Source organism: Grus americana, chromosome 16 (assembly GCF_028858705.1).
Source record: "Grus americana isolate bGruAme1 chromosome 16, bGruAme1.mat, whole genome shotgun sequence".
Taxonomy (NCBI): domain Eukaryota; kingdom Metazoa; phylum Chordata; class Aves; order Gruiformes; family Gruidae; genus Grus; species Grus americana.
This window is the reverse complement of record NC_072867.1, coordinates 10,853,349-10,870,415: the sequence shown is the minus strand read 5'-3', so window position 1 is coordinate 10,870,415 and position 17,067 is coordinate 10,853,349. Positions and strand designations below refer to the sequence as shown.

Genomic DNA, 17,067 nt, shown 5'->3' with positions numbered 1-17,067 from the left:
CCGACACCTTCTTCTGGTTCCCCATTTAGCCTTGCTAGTGAAACGACAGCAGCCAGAGGACCTTGTGCATCCCTGGAAGCCTCACTGATGTCTCCTTGTTTCTCCCCATAGTATCGGCAGTTGCAGAACTCCCCATTGCCCTCCCCCAGTCCCTGTCTCTTCTGGGACCTGGAAGGTCACAGGTTGGGTGTGCAGCTCTTGGAGCTCTCGGATGCGGACTGTGTTCTCTGACTTCACTATCTTTTGGGTGGCTTCATTGCCACGTGCCCTGGTTTCCTGTTTTTAAAGCGTATTTATCAGCTGGCCTGCCTGGAAAGGGCTCTGTGATCTGCAGGGAAAAAGCCCCCTGTGAATGCTAGATTTTTCCTGCCATCTCGTGTCCATTACCTGCCATCAGGATGGTTACAGATTACAGGTTGTTTTCTTTTATTTCGTCTCATCTGACTAGAACAGAGTTTTAATAAGCAGATGGACTTTCAGAAGCGAATGTGCCTCAGATGCGCAAGCCATTTGTGGGGATCAGGTCCCCAACTTTTGTGTCGGGCACGTTTTGACAGAGCGCCTCCTCTGCAGTCGCCAGCCACTTGTTTATTTGTCACACCACCTCCTCCACCAGCCTCCCTGTGGGCTCCTGCTGCCTCAGCTTAATGATTTTGTTTAGACCTAATCATCTTCTCTGAAACCAGCTAATATCTTCTTTCTCCCCACCTTTCTCCTCCCTTCCTACCAGCTGACCTCTGTCCATCCCTGCTGAGTGTTTGTGGGCAGGAGTGTTCACCAGACGTGCTGGAGGAGGTCTGGGGTTAAAGATAAAGGTCTGGACAGGCTGGTTCTTCAGGATTCAACCTGCTCCTTGATTCATGCCACCGTGCAACCCCAAGCGATGTCTTCTGGGGAATCAAAAAAAGCAGCAGCTCTGCTCTGCATGCATACAGAGCAGACGCAAGTCCTGAGGTCTGGTAGCTTGCCGTAGCAGACGTGTTATGTGATGAAGTAAGGAGTGGTGCCCCTTTTTGTACCTGGTGGTTGGGAACGTTCGTTGTGAAACAGGCCCGCATGGAGGAGCGGGCTCAGGGCCGGTGGCCCCCAGAGAGGGGGATCCCTCCAAGCATCGATGAGAGACTAGGGGATGAGCCTGACAGCGAGAAAGCTGCCCTCTATTTTGAAGGTCTTAGAACTATCTGAACTTCATCTTTTATTTATTTTGTTCTCCCTAGTGATTCAAAAATAACAACTTGGTAGGTGATATAAAAATATCCCCAAGGTTGTCAGTTTGGCATTAAAATGTCAGAAAGCATATGTCTTGTTCCCTCCTAGTGCCGGAGAGAACCAGCACAGGTTATAAAAATCCCGTCTGTTTACAGACACTGTAAATAATAGTCATCAAGGAAAAAGCAGAATTCAGCAAAAATATCCCACCCAACACCCCAAGCCCGGTGGGGAGCGCAAAGGACTGTGCAGGATCAGCCATGGCTGCTTCTGCGCAACATCTCCTTTGGCCCCGACCGTGGCACAGGGGACGTGGGGCTCCCCTGAGCTCCGCAGAGACCTTGGCTTTCCAACCTCAGTGCCTTTGTATTACAATACTTGCAATCACGATCTTTCTAAGAGCCATACTTCAAATCATCGCCGCCCTCTGGTACTGCTCTGCAGGGCACTGCTGTGCAGCAAGGGACAACAATTGCACGGGTGCTTGGCCCAGCCGGTTCAGAGCTGGGTGGTGGGAATGTACCAAGCAGGATCAGTCCTGTATGGCTCCTGGGGGGAGCTCCTCCTTTGCTTTGGCAGCAATGGTGCAGGTTTGGAAGCAGACATTAACCCCTGTTGAGATCTGACTTGAGCATCTGAGGCTCTGGAGAGTATGGGATGGGTCTGTGTGTGGGTGCAGTCTGAGGGTCTGGGGGTTGCGTTGCAAATAAGGAAATTTGGTGAAAGACAATAAGAGTAGAGAGAGCCCAGACTGAGGAAAAGTGTCATCAGAGGAGGTGTCAGTGTTCAATAAAGTCTCCCTGATGCCCAGTGTGGTGTGTGAGGATCAAAGTGTTTGCCTAAGGGAGCAGACCCTGGAGCTGCAGCCCCACCAGCACAAGGTGTGGAGGGAAGAAGACAAGCAAATCCTCTGGAAACAAGCTGGAGGTGGTCACCTTGCCCCTTCTGCCATAACCCTGTCAGGACAGCAGTTAGAGGAGCGGTGTTGTTGGCTGATGAGCAGGTGAACAGCTCCACGTTTGTAAGTGTGCAGGAAGGTGTTCATGGTGGATTCGGCCATGGCAGCAGCGTGCCATGCCAGCGTGTGCAGGGAGGGAAAGCCCAGCCGAGCACCGTGGGCGGGCAGGCACTGCCGGGCACTCACCAGTTCTTTGGCACGTGGCTTTGCTCATTATTGCGGGCATTGGTGAGCCTCTGGCTGGCAGCAGAAGTTTGGTATTCTGGGCATCTCAAAGACTGTGTCTGCAGCTGCTGCAGGGCAGACATGAGATATGGGAGACAACTGCTGTGGCCCAGCTCCTGCGGCATGGGTTAGCGGGGATGATGGATTGTTCTGCCGAGGTTGCTGTGTCAGCCGTTTGTCCAGCTCTTTCTCAGGTGCCATCGGTGATCCGGGATTAAGGGGGTGTGATCCCCAAGCTTGTGTGGGGCTGAGGACTCGCACTGTGGGCTGGTGTGTCGCTTGCTTACCGGTCTCATATGATACACTTCAGTCTTCTTTTTCCAACTGGAGAAAAATTTCTTTTTCAAACTTCACCTATTCCAAAGCTTTTCCTTCCAGTTTATCCAACATGTCTACACATTCTTTTACAGCCTGCCCAAACCCCCAAAATACAATCAGTATGTAGTGACTTTTATTTCAATTTTGACTTTATTTCCAGATGCTCATGGGATGGACCTATTTGCTGTAGCTGTCCATGAGTTTGGCCATGCCATTGGCTTGACCCACATCTCTGCCATAGAGTCTATCATGAGACCCTACTACCAAGGTCCAGTGGGGGATCCTCTGAAGTATGACCTACCTTATGAGGACAAAGTCCGAATCTGGCAACTCTATGGTAAGTTTGTGTCCCTCATCTGTCTATTGCCTGTTTCTGCCATGGAGCACGCTGGAATAGCTGTTTTCTGGGGTGAGCGGAGCTGGTGGGGAGGACGGTGTACCCTTCTACTGCTTCTTTGTCTTTATGCATAGGCGTCAGGGAATCTGTGTCCCCCACAGCCAAGCCTGAAGTAAGCAAAACCGATGACCATCCTATCCTGCCAGAGCTGCCAGAGAACCGATCCACTGTCCCGTAAGTCAAGTTTGTTTTGGTTCTTTTCAACTGGCACTGATGTTCCTGCAAAGTACATCTAGTAGTGAAGCTCCACTCAAGCACCAGTATCTTGCCTGCTCACTCTGGTATTTCCCTCTGGTCCTTTGTCTTCTGGAAAACGCATGCACACAGAAAGTGCCTCTTCTTCCTCACATCTCCTGATCATCTCCTGCATATACTGTTGCTTTTTTCAAGCAGTATGTATGGAGACTGGCCAGCCAGCCCACAAGTGAAGTGGTTAAGAGCAGGAACAAGTGATAGGTGCTATGTATCCCTTAGTTAATTTTTATGAATCAAGGCACATCCAGAAATTCTGTATTATCTTGGAATGCTTTGCATTTCCCTAAGACTCAAAATTTTACTTGTGTTAATGGTAATTTGTCCCCATCACCTTTAGGCTAACTCATCCTTGCTGAAATTTTAATCAAACTTCCTCTGCACTATCTTGATTTGTGCAAGCATAACTTACCTAAATCTTTCCACGGTGAGCAACTCCCTAATGTACCTGTGGGGGTGAATATTGGAAGAAGTGGACCGATAGCCCGACTCCAACGCAGGTTTGAATTGGCAAAGGACTGCTTACACTGAGTGTCATCAAGCAACCAGCGTGCCCTCATTAAGGGAAGTTCTGGATCTAGCTCATTAATAAATATTGGACCAGATTGTTTTGCTACCAGGGCAGCAGGACAGTTAAAAGAGGAATGGACATTGAACAAAAAGGCAGGAGTTCATGGCCACATGTATTTTTACTAGATGCCAGGAGCGCCCCCCCCCCGAGTGAGAGCAGCAGAGAAGGAGCAGGTCACCCTCACCTCCTGGTCTGACCTCTTCTGAGGTTTGACCTTGAGGACTTCATCTCTCTGTGCCTCAGTGTGCCATCTGCAAAGAGAGGATAACAGCACTGAAGCATGAACAACCAGACTATTCCTACAGTAATGGGACCAAGAGTATAATCTTGAAAAAATATCCCTGTGCTGCAGCTGCTTTTCCCACCTCAGCACCTTCTTCACCCTTCTTGGCCCTGCTTGGTGTGATGCCCACAGTACAGAGGTGCTGAGCACCTGCTCTTGGTGGAGGTGTCCCAGCTGCCAGGGTTTGCAGAAAGGCTCTGAGGGTCCTAAGCGACCCTTTTCCTTGAACATGCTGAATGCTATTAGTTATCTCTTTTCCACGTAGCTTCTAATGGAGCTTGTCCACAAGGCTCTGTATAGCCATGTTTTGACCTAGAGACAAGACCATTTCTCCCTGCTGCTGTTGGAGGCCATTGTCTCGCACCACCAAGAGGAGTAGGACTCTTGTTGTTGCCAACATTGTTGCCAACTCTTTCTTCTTGCCCCACGTGCGACTGGGAGGCTGGATGGGGTTCACCTCCACATCTGTCGCTTTGTGCCCAAAGAGGGCCGCGAAGTGTGCCAGCCCAGCACAACTCTTCTATCAGCAAATTAGATTTATGCTTCCCTGTCACCCACAGCAGCTTTTCTGTGCATGTTCCCAGCATCCTCTCCTTGTCCTCCATCAATCATCATTTCTCACATGGGCTTCGTAGCCCTTTCAGTCCTTCATACTCTGCCTTTCCCATCCACCTTGTTAAAAGCAGCTCAGTATCTCAGCTGCGACTTGCCAGGTGGCTTTCACCACATATCGCATGCCATTGTCTCGTATGTGGCATCCTCTCCCTGTGTTTGGTCTCGTCTGCTTTCTGCTTTGCAGCTCCGTCGCCTCTCACTGGCATTTTGGAGCTCAGCCTTGGAGCAGCAATGTCGCCAGCCGCTGGAGCGAGATGCTGCTTGGCTCTTATCCACCAAGTGTCCTGCTGCCCGGGGGCAGCCGGCCGAGCCGCACTGTGCCACCAGGGAACGGCAAGCCAGCTCTGCTCTCACCAGTTATGCTAGCTGGGAGATGTAGAGCGTGTCCCTGCCTGAATCCCAGCAATGGTCGCCGGTGGCTCGGGGAGCGTGTCTGCCACAAAGCTGTCTTCAGGCTGAGGGCTGCCCAAGCTCGCCCTGGAAATCCCTGTGCACGTGGCTGGGTTTGAGCGTGAGGAACAACAGACAGATGCAGCCTGTGGTCTTCTGCAGGGGGCTCTGGGGGCAGGGGAGATGTGGTCCATGGGAAGGGGGACACCGGGGAGGACACAGCCCCTCACTGCCCACCTGGGCCGTGCTCACCTGGGCATCTCTCCGCAGGCTCAGGCGGGACGTGCCCAACAGATGCAACACTCACTTTGATGCAGTGGCCCAGATCAGGGGAGAGGCTTTCTTCTTCAAAGGTAAGCGCCCGCTGCCGGCGGTCTTTGTGCGCGTCACCCTGCAGTGACGTTGGCATGACAGTGCAACGCTGCAGCAGTGGTGTTGGACAGGCTGGGGTGGGCGAGGAGGATAAGCTGGCTTGGGGTTTGCAGGCTGCGGGGCCCCCAGACCCAGGCAGGCGTCTCGCATGCTGCTGACCCCTTTTGGCTCAAATCAAAGCGCTTAGACCTTTATCAGCCCACTGAGGCTGAGGATGGATGATAAGGAAATTGTACTGTCAATGTGAATCCTGCCTCTGGTGCAGAAGTAAACCGCCCGGCTCGTGCCCGGTCTGTGACAGCGCAGCAGAGGAGGTGCCCGCGCAGCTGACGGCTGGGGACACGCAGTGGCATGGCGGGGGGGCAGGCAGAGATCACAGCTAAATGGGGACTGAGAGAGAGGAGGAGAAGGGATGTGCTAGAGATATCCAAAAGATTACGCAGTAAATTGACCATTTCTTTTATCCAAAAAGGAGAAAGCCAGTGAAACTATAAGGCAATGTATTTTAAAATTATAAAAATTGATATTTTTAAACCCAGCACATAATTAAGCTGTGGGACTTGCTGCCAAGAGAGGTTGGGTGGCATGAGCCAGGTTGGGGGTCTGGCGGATGGCTGGGGAGGAGAGACCAGAGGAGTGCCGGTGGCAGCAAACCCTCCTGCCCACCGCGGTGCACAGCCGGTGCAGTGCCCACAAGGGACGGGTGTCCTAACACCAGGGCAGGCGCGTGTCCACATGGCATGTCCCAGGGTTTAACGCTTCCCTCTGAAGCAGCCGGGCTGGTGACAATCCAGTGCAGCACTTTGTACCGCACTCTGGCCCATGGCACTGCACTGCCCAAGCGAAGAACTCAAATCTGATATTCGTGCTATCAAAGTGGAAATCTGGGTCAAACCAAGGATGAGCAGAGCAACAACACCTCTCCACTGCTTTTTTCCTCGATGCCTCCAACTTTCCTTTCCTCCCACGCTTCACCTTTCCTAATGCTGCTTGCTGTGCATTGCTCAAAGACAACGTGCGTGCAATTGCAGAGCCATCTGGTTCCGTGTCAGCACACACTTGCTGGCAGTGTGTTCCCGGGGTGCCCGGCTGTCGACAAGGATCCCATCGGCACCGTCTCAGCTGTACGCAGCCCGTGTGGGCTGGACTCCACAGGCTTTCTTTCCCATTTTCCCAAGATGGAAAAATGCCCACTGGGCACTTCTTTCCATCCTGGCCACCATTTGGCCACCCCAAAGCCATCCAGCAGCGAAGCAGAAGCATCTGCCCCAGGGATCGGGAGCAGCATCTGGGCCGTATAATCCATCTGTGTATTACAGTGCGAGTCTCGGGTCGCAGGCAAGAATTGCAAAAGGGCTCCAGAGAATTCTATGTTGTCTGTGCCCTCGGAGAAGCACAATACAGAGGCTGTTCCCCTGCGGTATTTGTTCAGATGACGGCTCCAGAAAGCCACAGCGAAGAAGGGAAAATAAAAGACAAGAACTGGTGTCCAGGATAAATGGCTGGCTGTCTTTCAGAGGGGAAAAAAAGATGAAAACTGAAGAGAAATCCATCTCAATGTCTATTTTTGGATATATTTATTCTGGGCCAAAATGCAAATGCAAAGAGCACGGTGTCAGTGGGTGCCAGCTGCACGGCTGCCTCCGGAGCCCAGCACCTCCCTCAGAGCCCCCATCGCTGCCACCAAACCATCCTGGCACCAAGGAGCGGGGATGTCACCTCTGGGGCAGGATTTTAATGACCTCCAGTGATGAGCATCCTCCACTGATGGACATTTTGTTCTGAGCTGGTCCAGCTGGTTCCTTAGCTGGAGAGCAGCCTTTCCCACCGCAAAGGCACCAGGACCAGAGCTCCCCGGGGCTCCCAGGCTTGTCGTATTGAAGGCGATGGTGGGTTCTCTGCACTTTGAAAACACCGCTTGCTTTGATTTAGGTGCCTTGCTACAGGCTCCTGAAGTTTTAAAACAACTTCTGCCTGTGTATGTGTCTGCACGGTGCGTGCAGCAGTCTTGCCAGAGGCAGCCAACGTACGGAGAGTGCGGTGCGCAGCTGGGATCAAAATCACCTGGTATTAAAGAAAGCAATTGCCTCAACCCATCATCCATATAAAATGAGACGCTCGGGACAGCAGGACTTTACACTTGGCTTTCATCCTGCTCAGTTTGCCAGCTCAGAGGGTGGTTTTAAATCAAGCTTTTTAAACAAACTCAGGGTTGGGATTTATTTTTTTTATTATATTTCTGCATGCTAACGGCAGTGATTCCCCCACGGATCTGGCTTTGGCTGACGATCATCCAACCACAGCACTTTGGCTTGGCCATGACAAAACACAAGCATGGGCAGACTGGGGCCGTGGCATTAAGAATTCTTTGCTACTTAATTGCTATATTTTGTTGCTTTTTCCTGATAGCTTATCAAAAAAACCCAACCAAACTAACCAACAGCCCAGGCTATGCCTGACTTTGAGGGTAGAGGTAAAGCACGCTTGCTGCAGTCGCACGCTTGCTGCAGTCGCACACCTGCTGAGCCCATTGCTGGCAAAGGGTTGAAATGTCAAAAGCACCGGGGCTTCCCTCCTGCTCTCAAATGAGCCCAGGGCACTCCCAAGTTCAGGTGCTTATCTGCTAAAGAAGGAATTATGTCGAGCTGTATTTCTTGTTAAAAAAGTGCTAATCTGGCTTTGTCTAGTGCCTCGCTAATTAGAGATGCAGAGATCATCTTTATTTAATTACATGTGTTTCCATTGATGTACAATGGCCACCAAATTTAAATCCTTTTTTTTTTTAAATGTTCTTAAAAAGAATCTGTAATTATGGCAATTCCTACCACATTTGAATGTATTATTCATTCATCGGTTTCAGTCAGATAGAGCAAATATGCAAACTGGAGCAGAAGAACAAGAATATGATATAAATCCTTATAATTAGAATAAAACCCTCTCTCTGCAGATGTTTAAGTGTTAGAGTTTTGCCTCCTGCATTATTAGGCTAAGATCCAATTTCCATAAAATTTTAAAAGATGGTGTCACAATCTGCCGGCTCTGGAGAAAGGGCTGAGTGTCTTGAATACAAATCTGAAGACGCATCTTTGGTTTCTGTTGCTTAGCCCCCCTTGGGAAACCATGCAAGAGCAGATGTAAATAACATGCAATAATTTCTAACAGGCAATAACAAATATGAGACAAAGTTGAGAGTTGGCTCTTAGACATCTTGCTCCGGCTCAGTTCTCGCTGTGTGGAGCTCTCCGGGGAAGAGGCAGCGTGAAGCGTGCTGCAAAACCTGAGGCTGAGAATCCCCGAGGCAGTGCTGAGAGTCGGGTGTTGAGTCGCCCCTAAAATCATTAAGACTCTTTGGGAAATCCCACGTAAGGCTCCTTCGGCAGGAGAAAGTTTGGCATTCTTCCTGCAGAGCATAAACCTGTTTCCTTTTCCGTTAGCCAAAATATTCTAGAAATATCCCAAGCCAAACTCTTTTCTAGCTGGGGCAGCGTTGCTGCAGGTGCTGGAAGTGTGACTGCTTACACCACCGGTACATTTAGCCCCTGGGAGCACTGCAGGACCAAGGTCCCCTGCTTATCCAGTGCCTCGAGATGGTACCAAACTCCTTAATTGTGCCTCCTTCCCCTCCTCAACCCTTCCTGTTTTATTAATGTGGTTTCCTCCTTTATTTTCATACTCCCTTTCTTCATTAAAAAACCCCTTCTGATATTTCTGTGATTCATCGTAACATCATACACATTTCTAAATATGAAAGCAGCTGGGCACCCTGTGTGCAGGAAGCTGCGGGTGCTCCGCGAGAGAAGAAGTAGGGATGTTTCTTCAGAGGCTCTCGCTAAAGGCTGCGGGTGCCTGGTGTAGCTTCAGGTCCTGGTCCCACCAGCTCCTAGGAGGTCCCGTGCAGAGCAGCGAGGGAGGAGATGAAAGGCTCCTCTCACCTGCTCCAGCTCAGCGGTGCAGCTTCACGCCACGGCCAGGAGTATGACGACTCCAGTGCAATGTCCGGAGGATTATTTTGATCTTGAAAAGGGGATTTCTTCTAATGGCTGCCAGAAATAGAAAGTGCTAGCAGCTGCTGCTGGGAAGCAGGATGCCTGTAATTCATGGCTCCCATCTCACGCGCTTTGCTTCCTGCTGCTGCTGCGTGCCTGGCACTCATCTCCCCCGGTGACTGTGGGTTGCAGTGTGGTTCAGTAATGTCCAGTCTGTTCCTCCAGGCAAGTACTTCTGGAGACTGACTCGCAATAAGCACTTGGTCTCCCTCCAGCCGGCTCAGATCCACCGTTTCTGGCGGGGCTTGCCGCTCAACCTGGACAACCTGGACGCGGTCTATGAGAGAACCAGCGACCACAAGATCGTCTTCTTCAAAGGTGAGAGCAAACGCGGTGCTGGAGGCAGCACGTGTGTCTCCCTGGTGTAGAGCCCGGTGCCCAGGTACCTTGGCAGCGTTTTGACTTCTCCCGCAGACAGGAGACACCAGTGTCAACCCTTGAGCATCTCCCAGGGCAGGTCTGAGGTCCGTTGTCCATGAGTGAGGCCAGGAGAAATCAGCTCGTAGGGAGGGCAGGCAAAAACTAGCAGTTGTGTTCCCCAGAAAATGAGGGAAATGTCATTGAAGGAAAACTGCAGCCAAACCTAACCAAAATTTTTGCTTTTTAAGAACAAAATAAAAGCAGGAACCACCCACACACACACTTTACAGGTTTTGTGTTCCTTCTTTGGCCTTTTCTCTTTTTAGTATTTGTTGCTGAGAAGTGAAGAAGCTGCAGAGGGGACAAAAATTAAAACCTGAAGAGCTTGGGTTTTACCAATTATATTTCTGTTATTACTTTTTTTTTAAATAAGTGGTATAATAATAATAATCTCATTTTTAAAACATCTTGCAAGTTTCTTTCAGAAGAGCTGGAGGAAAGAGATTAGCTCTTGGTTCCTATGCAAATGTCCAAGCCCCCCACAAACCTCCACCCATGCTGGTTAGGTGTTACCCATGCGCTGAACATCACCCAAGCCCCTGGCAGGCACCGGCTCTTGTTTCATAAAAATACATCTCAACCCTCCGTGGTCCCTGTCTGGAAATTGCTTTTTGTCTCCTGACCGTTCTGCTCCAAGCATGGTGCAATTATCGGTTTTAAAAGTGCTGAACCAAGCACTTCTGAAAGCAATAATTTGGTTTTGATTCCTCCAGCAAGCCTGGAGGGAAGGGCTTTACATCCTGTCCAAGCCTCTGCGCTCGCAGAAGCATTTCCAAGCGCAGCCAAAGCCCTTCCAAGCCGCCTGCGCGCTGAGCACCGCAGAGCCGTGCCAAGCCCTGTGTCTCCCCGAGGAATAGCACGCAAAAGGCTCCGCTGCGTGCTTCCAGCTGCCTCGGGCAGCCTGCCGCGCTCTGCCCTTCCGCTAATACGGAGGGAATGGGGCCAGCTGGAGCGTGGCAGCCCTTACGCCTGGCACCAGCCCGTCCCAGTCAGGTCTGCGGACCACAGGCTCGCTTCCCTCCCTTCTCTCCCTGCTGGGGACAGACAGACCTCTGCAGCTCAGGGCCAGGGGCTCCTCTTGGCTGCTGGCTAAATTTTGCTTGTAAGGCCAAAATTACAGCTGTGCTGCATCTGGGGTCTTGCCCCTGCAAGGCACAGCGCTCCGTGGTCACACATGATGTGTGTGCTAGTCCTGCCTACCTCCTAAGATTAAACTCGAGATTTTCTTTCCGGCTATAAAATACTGTCTCGTTCTCTTCCTCTAGCGCTGTTTCATTGATCCCTGGACAGAAACCAAAGCACACAAATTACTCTGGCCTCTAAGGTCCTGCTGCTGATACATGGGCATGTATTTAGGTGCCTCTTCAGATTTTTTAGAAAACTGTGGGAGGAAAAAGCCTGATCTTTAAAAAAAGGTTGTGTGATGCCCAGAAGGACACTGCAGGTTCCCAAAGAGATGTTGTACAAACAGAAGGACCATGCTAGTGGTTAGAGGATTATGTAGGAATTGAGAGATCTGAGTTCGTTTTCTTGTTCTGCCACAGACCGTGGGCCAGTCATGTCATGCTTCGTTTTTATCTGAAAAAAAACCCCAAACACATTGACAGTCCTCTCCTGCCCAGGGTAGGGCCGGGGGGGGTGGCCGTGTAGGACACTCAGATGTGATTTGTCCAGCCCCCGTGCATCCTCCTTATGTCCCTTAAAATGCTCAGGACCTTCAGCCCAGCTGGCTCTGCAAAGTGTGGTGATTTCTCTTCCAAAGCGGGACCACGCTTTGCTTCTCAGGAGTCGACTAGCAGGCAGATAGTGCTCAACTTGCCCACAAAAGCTGCATGTGACTTTCAGCTAGATATCAGGCAGAAATCAAAGGGGCAGAAAACCAAATGCTGCCACCAAACGCATAAAAGCGATGACTGTACTGGTGCCGTTGGCATGTTCATGTCCTGGGACCGTCACGCCTGCAGCTGTTCAGGAGCGAAGTGGGGCTATGCTCCATGGAGAGCCTGACACAAAAAAAGCAGCTATTCAAAGACTGAGGTTCCCCACCGGGCTGCTGCCTTCCCATCCCCATCCTTCAATGCCAAGAGCTCAGTCCTGAGGATTGTCACGGCAACAGATAATGAAACATCAGCTCGTCTGCAGGGGAATGCTGGTTTCGGCTGTGAAACAAATGTGATTTTGCTCTGTGCTTCTTTCCTTTCCCCAGGAGACAGATACTGGGTCTTCAAAGACAATAACGTGGAGGAAGGATACCCACGGCCAATCTCGGACTTTGGTCTGCCACCGGGAGGAATCGACGCCGCTTTCTCCTGGGCCCACAATGACAAGACTTATTTCTTTAAGGACAATCTCTACTGGCGCTACGATGACCACGAGCGGAGGATGGATCCCGGGTACCCTTCAGAGACCATCCTGTGGAAGGGAATACCGAGCCCTTTAGATGATGCCATGAGGTGGTCAGATGGTGAGTCTATATGCTGGGACAAAAAACACAAGAAAAAAAAATCAGTGCTTCATTTGCACTCGAACTATAGCCCCTTCTGCTGTGCCTGCCGACATAAACTGCTAAGCCCCAGATGGGACGACAGCTCCTGGTGTCTGAAGGCTGAAGAGGGAGGTAGGCTTCCAGCCACAGCTCCCCACACTGCTTGCTAAAATAGTTTGTAATTTCAAGCTGGCAACAAAAATATCCTGGGGGTCTAATAATTTGATTTTATGAAAAGAATACAGTTGATGTTGTTTTGCAGTGATTTTTATCCTAATACGTGCTGATTTGCTCCTCACTGAATTTGTTGTCATTGGATTTTTAGCTAGATATATGAGAATGTGGACAGAAAATATTTTTAAAGGAGACGTTTTCCCCAGAGTTACAACTTATTTTCTATGGATAAGATTTCCCAGTGGTTTCTTCTCCCTGAAAAGACCACAAAAATTTTGCCACAGGAGATGTTTAAAACCAGCTGCTCGCTGGTTTTAGGAAACTGGCACTTCCAGGTTTTATTTATCAGCAATCTAACGGTGTAATAGCAACCAATAAACCAGGCAGAGGCAAGGGACATTCCCAGAGGCTTTTCAGACTGAATTCCTGAAGCTATTTAGAGTGACCAGCCATTCACGTGGGTAGGAGTCCTCTATGAGCATGGGACCTGCGTAGAGAATTCACAGCCTTCCAGTTCAGAGTGGAAAAAACGCACCTGAGAGCAGAAGGTTCCCGGGGCCCTGCCAGGCTCTGGTTGTTTATCTGCACCCCAGGTCACTAACAGGTAGCTGAGGTCTTCCTCAGCCTTACCATGCCCTGTTACAAGACTGCCCACCGATGGCCACTGAGAGATGGGTACGGTGCGTCCAGCCGAGGATTTACTGGGGCTTTTACCCCGCGCACCCTCAGTACCAGGGGACGTATCTGCTCGAGGACCCACCATAGAAGAGGCGGCATCTCACCACCCGCCTCCTATCTGGCTGGGGGGTCCCGGCTGGTGTGAGAGATCCCGGCCGGCTGTAGCATCGTCTTTAAGAGCATCCCGCCAGCAGCCACTGTGCTCCTGCAGTGAGAGAGGGTATTGGCAACAAGCAGCGGTATCGCGTGTGCCTCTGCTCCGCAGGGTTCAGCTGGGCTGGGAGTGCTCCTCTGCTGCTCCAACTGCTCCTGTGCCCTTCCCACCGGGAGAGCGCCCATTGCCTCTCATTTTGCTTTTGGGTTTTGGTCTCTCTGCAGGTGCGAGTTACTTCTTCAGGGGCAAGGAGTACTGGAAAGTGCTGGACAGTGACCTGGAGGCTCAGCCTGGTTATCCCCAGTCCATCGCCAGAGACTGGCTGGTGTGCAGCGACATGCAGTCCGACTCCCCAGAAGCAGCCGGGAGCAGCAGGACCGGGGCACGCTCCAAACCAGGGCAGCATGACGAGAGCCGCTCAGAAAACGGATACGAGGTCTGCTCCTGCACCTCGGCCTCCCCATCCCTCCGGGCTTGCCCTGTGCTCAGACTGTCAGCCAGCCTGGTGCTGACGAGCGTGTGGACAGCAGCACTGATGTGTGCAGCCCTATGACATCTCATCCTATAGATAAGACAACGCCATGGTGCTCCAGGGAGTGGAGGTGGATACAATCCCGTGATGCGAACTGTTGCAAGCAGAAAAATATTCCTAGGAACATGCCGGTGAAGGGTTTGAATTCTCCATGAGAAATGAACAGTGGTTTTTGTTTTCTTTTTAATTTTAGTTTAAAGGTCTAATAACAGATTTTGAGTTCTGCACCTTCTTATTCCCCCATCCGGTTAAAGATGAGAGCAGCCTAACGTTGAATTTAAAAATGTTCCATAGAGAAGTGTTGCTTTGGATGTTTAAACACGGCAAACGGGGAAGGGGAGAGCTACTGCGGTTGAATGGGAACGGAAGAGATGCTGCTGAGAGAGCTGGCAACGTCCTGGAGGAAAGGCAGCAAGGCTGTAGGCAAGAGGCGGTAGTTATATGCTGACACAATGTACGCATCCTATTGGATGTACTAGGTAGAAAGAAACTTTGACTCCACTAAGATTAACTGCAAGGTGATCATTTTACTGTCAAACCTGCTGTGGTCACTGATGTCTCGGTAACCTGTATCAGTTTCTACGGGTCAGAAACACCTTTGCCTTTCAGAAGGCAGTGCAGCTTATCTTTGTATCCGAGTCATTTGAATTTAACAATTTCTCTAATAAACCTTGGCTGCCTACACAGAGATCTCCCGGTGCTCTGCCAGACCAAGCCTGCCACCTGCAGTGAGGTGCTGACTGCTCAGGCTCCGGGAGCAGCCTCCCCTCTCTTCAAGGAGCACCCCTGTTACACCCACCGCCTCAGCCCAATCCATGCACGTGAACTCCTGCTCTTGGGGTTCCTGTTTCAGGTTGGTTTATATTTCGGGAGGGATCAAGATGTATCGCATTCATTTGTGACGCTGTCATACCTGGCTGCGCTGCAGAGGATGGGCTGGAGGGAGGAGGGATGCTGCACAGTCAGCCTCAGACTCTTCTTGATGCCCCTGCCAGGAGTTTGGAGCAACAGAAGCAAGGTCAAGTGCTGCATTAGGATGTACCTGGGTTTTTTTTTTTCTCCCTGCTGATCCATTTTCTGTGGTGTAATTTGGGCATTTGAGAGTCCTTGAAAGCGGTGAGTGAGAACCTGTGCTAGGAACCACGACAGAGATGTCGGGAAGGCCAGGGTCCTCCAGACTGATGTTGTCAAGGGCTGTTAAAGGAGGGAAGTGGGAAGCAGCTGCAAGGACACGCTGTTTCTCTCTGCCCTGTTTCTGTAAAGCTCCTACAGAAACGCCTCTTGCTGCCTCTGCCAGGGCCAGCTCCTGGGGGAGACCCAGCAGCAGGCAGGAAGCCGCAGGCAGCGTCCTTGTGGGACCCAAGGCTGCTCCACGGCCCCGGTGCCAGCCAGGGTGTTTGCCATGGGCCTGGGCGCAACACAAAGCCCTCCGTGGCGAAGCAGGAAAAACAGAAGAAACACACACTTGCCTCCTGATAGAAAAAAGGGGTCACCTTGAGCTTCCCTCTCTGCTGTTTACATTTTTAAATAGTCCCAATCATTCACAGGGTGCAGCTATTTTCAGGACGATGTGCTACAGTGTGATTTTACGGGGCATGATTCAATGGAAACCTCCCATTAAACCATTAAATATCCTTTTTAAAAAAGTATGAACCAAAAAGCTCATGCATAGCAGCTCCCTCTGCTGAGTAAAGCTGCCTCTGGTGTTCTCACTGCATCCGTCTTGCTCTGCTCCGAGCAGCTCCACATCCCTTGCCAGGCTGAGCAGGGGCTGCAGGGGCAGGGTGCTGTGAGCTGCCATCACGGGAGATGGGCTTTTCTTTCGGTTCACATCGCTTTTGTCCCTCTCCCCTCTTGAGTCAAGAAGACATGGCTTTTAGTCCTTGCTGGGGTGACACTGCATGAATGTCAGCATGTTCTAGATTCCTCTGGGAGATGAGGCCAGGTAGGAAGGAGCACAGCATCTCGGGGAAGACACCCTCTCTCTTTTTTTTTCTTTTTTTTTTTCTTTTTTTGTCTTCCTCCACAAAACAGCTGCACCTGAAGGATCAGAGGAAGCAGGGATGTGACCAGCACTACTTCCACAGCTTCTCCAGCCCAACCAAGGAGCCTGTTGTGGTCACAAGGACTGATGTGGTCACAGTGATGCTGGGACCCACACTACCGTGACATCAAGTTAAATTAAGTTTATTTAACGGGGGGGGGGGGGACGACGGACCGTGATTTATAAATAAAACCTGTGGAAAGGCTGGGCTGGGGCATCGGGATGTCCACGGCACAAAAGCCCCATTACAGCGCGTGCCCTGGCGCTCAGGGTGCTGCATCGCTCCCCCGTGGGCACACAGCAGTCCCGCGGGGGCGAAGCGGTGCGGATCCGTTGGTGAAAGGGTTTTGTGCTTTACAGACCCAAAGCAGAGCCCCGTGCCCAGCACAGCATGGGGGCTCCGCAGAACCCAGGGAGGACTGGTGGGGGGCTGTGAAGGCTGTGAAGGCCCCGAGGGTCCCCCGCAGAGCCTCTGCAGCCACCCCTCCGGGCACAGCGTGTTCGGAAATCCCATTAGCAGATCGCTGTTAGGGTAGAGGCAATAGGTGCAAATCACAGCCCAAACCTGGCAGCCGGGGAACTTACTCTCCTGGGTTTTCCTCTCAAGCCAGGCTCGCCGCCTCTTTTTCTGGGTCTGGGGAGGATGGGCACCGCCTGAGAGGGGCTGAGCGGCCGCGCAGCCAACGACCGGCAAACCCGTGTCGGGCAGGGGGACGTACGGCTGCCGGGCGCTGCAGACCCTCCCCCGGGGGGGGGGGGGTGTCGGGGGCAGCCGGGCGGGTTTGGTCGTGCCCGGGGCGGCCGCGGGAGGACAGCAGAGACAGCGGCGGCACCGCTCCCCGGCCTGCGGGGGCGTCCTCGTGCTGCCTGCCGCCTTGAAACCAAGAACGGGACGCGGACAGGCGGCTTCTGCGCTCCAAAACGTCGCCGATGCTCTGCTGCCG

General features: G+C 51.6%; 1 protein-coding gene across 2 annotated transcripts in view; it reads left to right on the top strand.

The window, feature by feature from the left end:
* The window catches only part of MMP17 (matrix metallopeptidase 17), a 68,891-nt gene extending 53,255 nt beyond the window's left edge, over nt 1–15,636 (top strand). For both annotated transcript variants that reach the window (XM_054844898.1, XM_054844899.1), the window contains exons 5-10: nt 2,871–3,047; nt 3,182–3,281; nt 5,489–5,571; nt 9,802–9,954; nt 12,263–12,520; nt 13,772–15,636. In XM_054844898.1, coding sequence (XP_054700873.1) covers nt 2,871–3,047; nt 3,182–3,281; nt 5,489–5,571; nt 9,802–9,954; nt 12,263–12,520; nt 13,772–14,100 — 1,100 coding nt within the window. In that variant the 3' untranslated portion in view covers nt 14,101–15,636. The remainder of the gene's footprint in view (nt 1–2,870; nt 3,048–3,181; nt 3,282–5,488; nt 5,572–9,801; nt 9,955–12,262; nt 12,521–13,771) is intronic.
* The last annotated feature ends 1,431 nt before the right edge of the window (nt 15,637–17,067 follow it).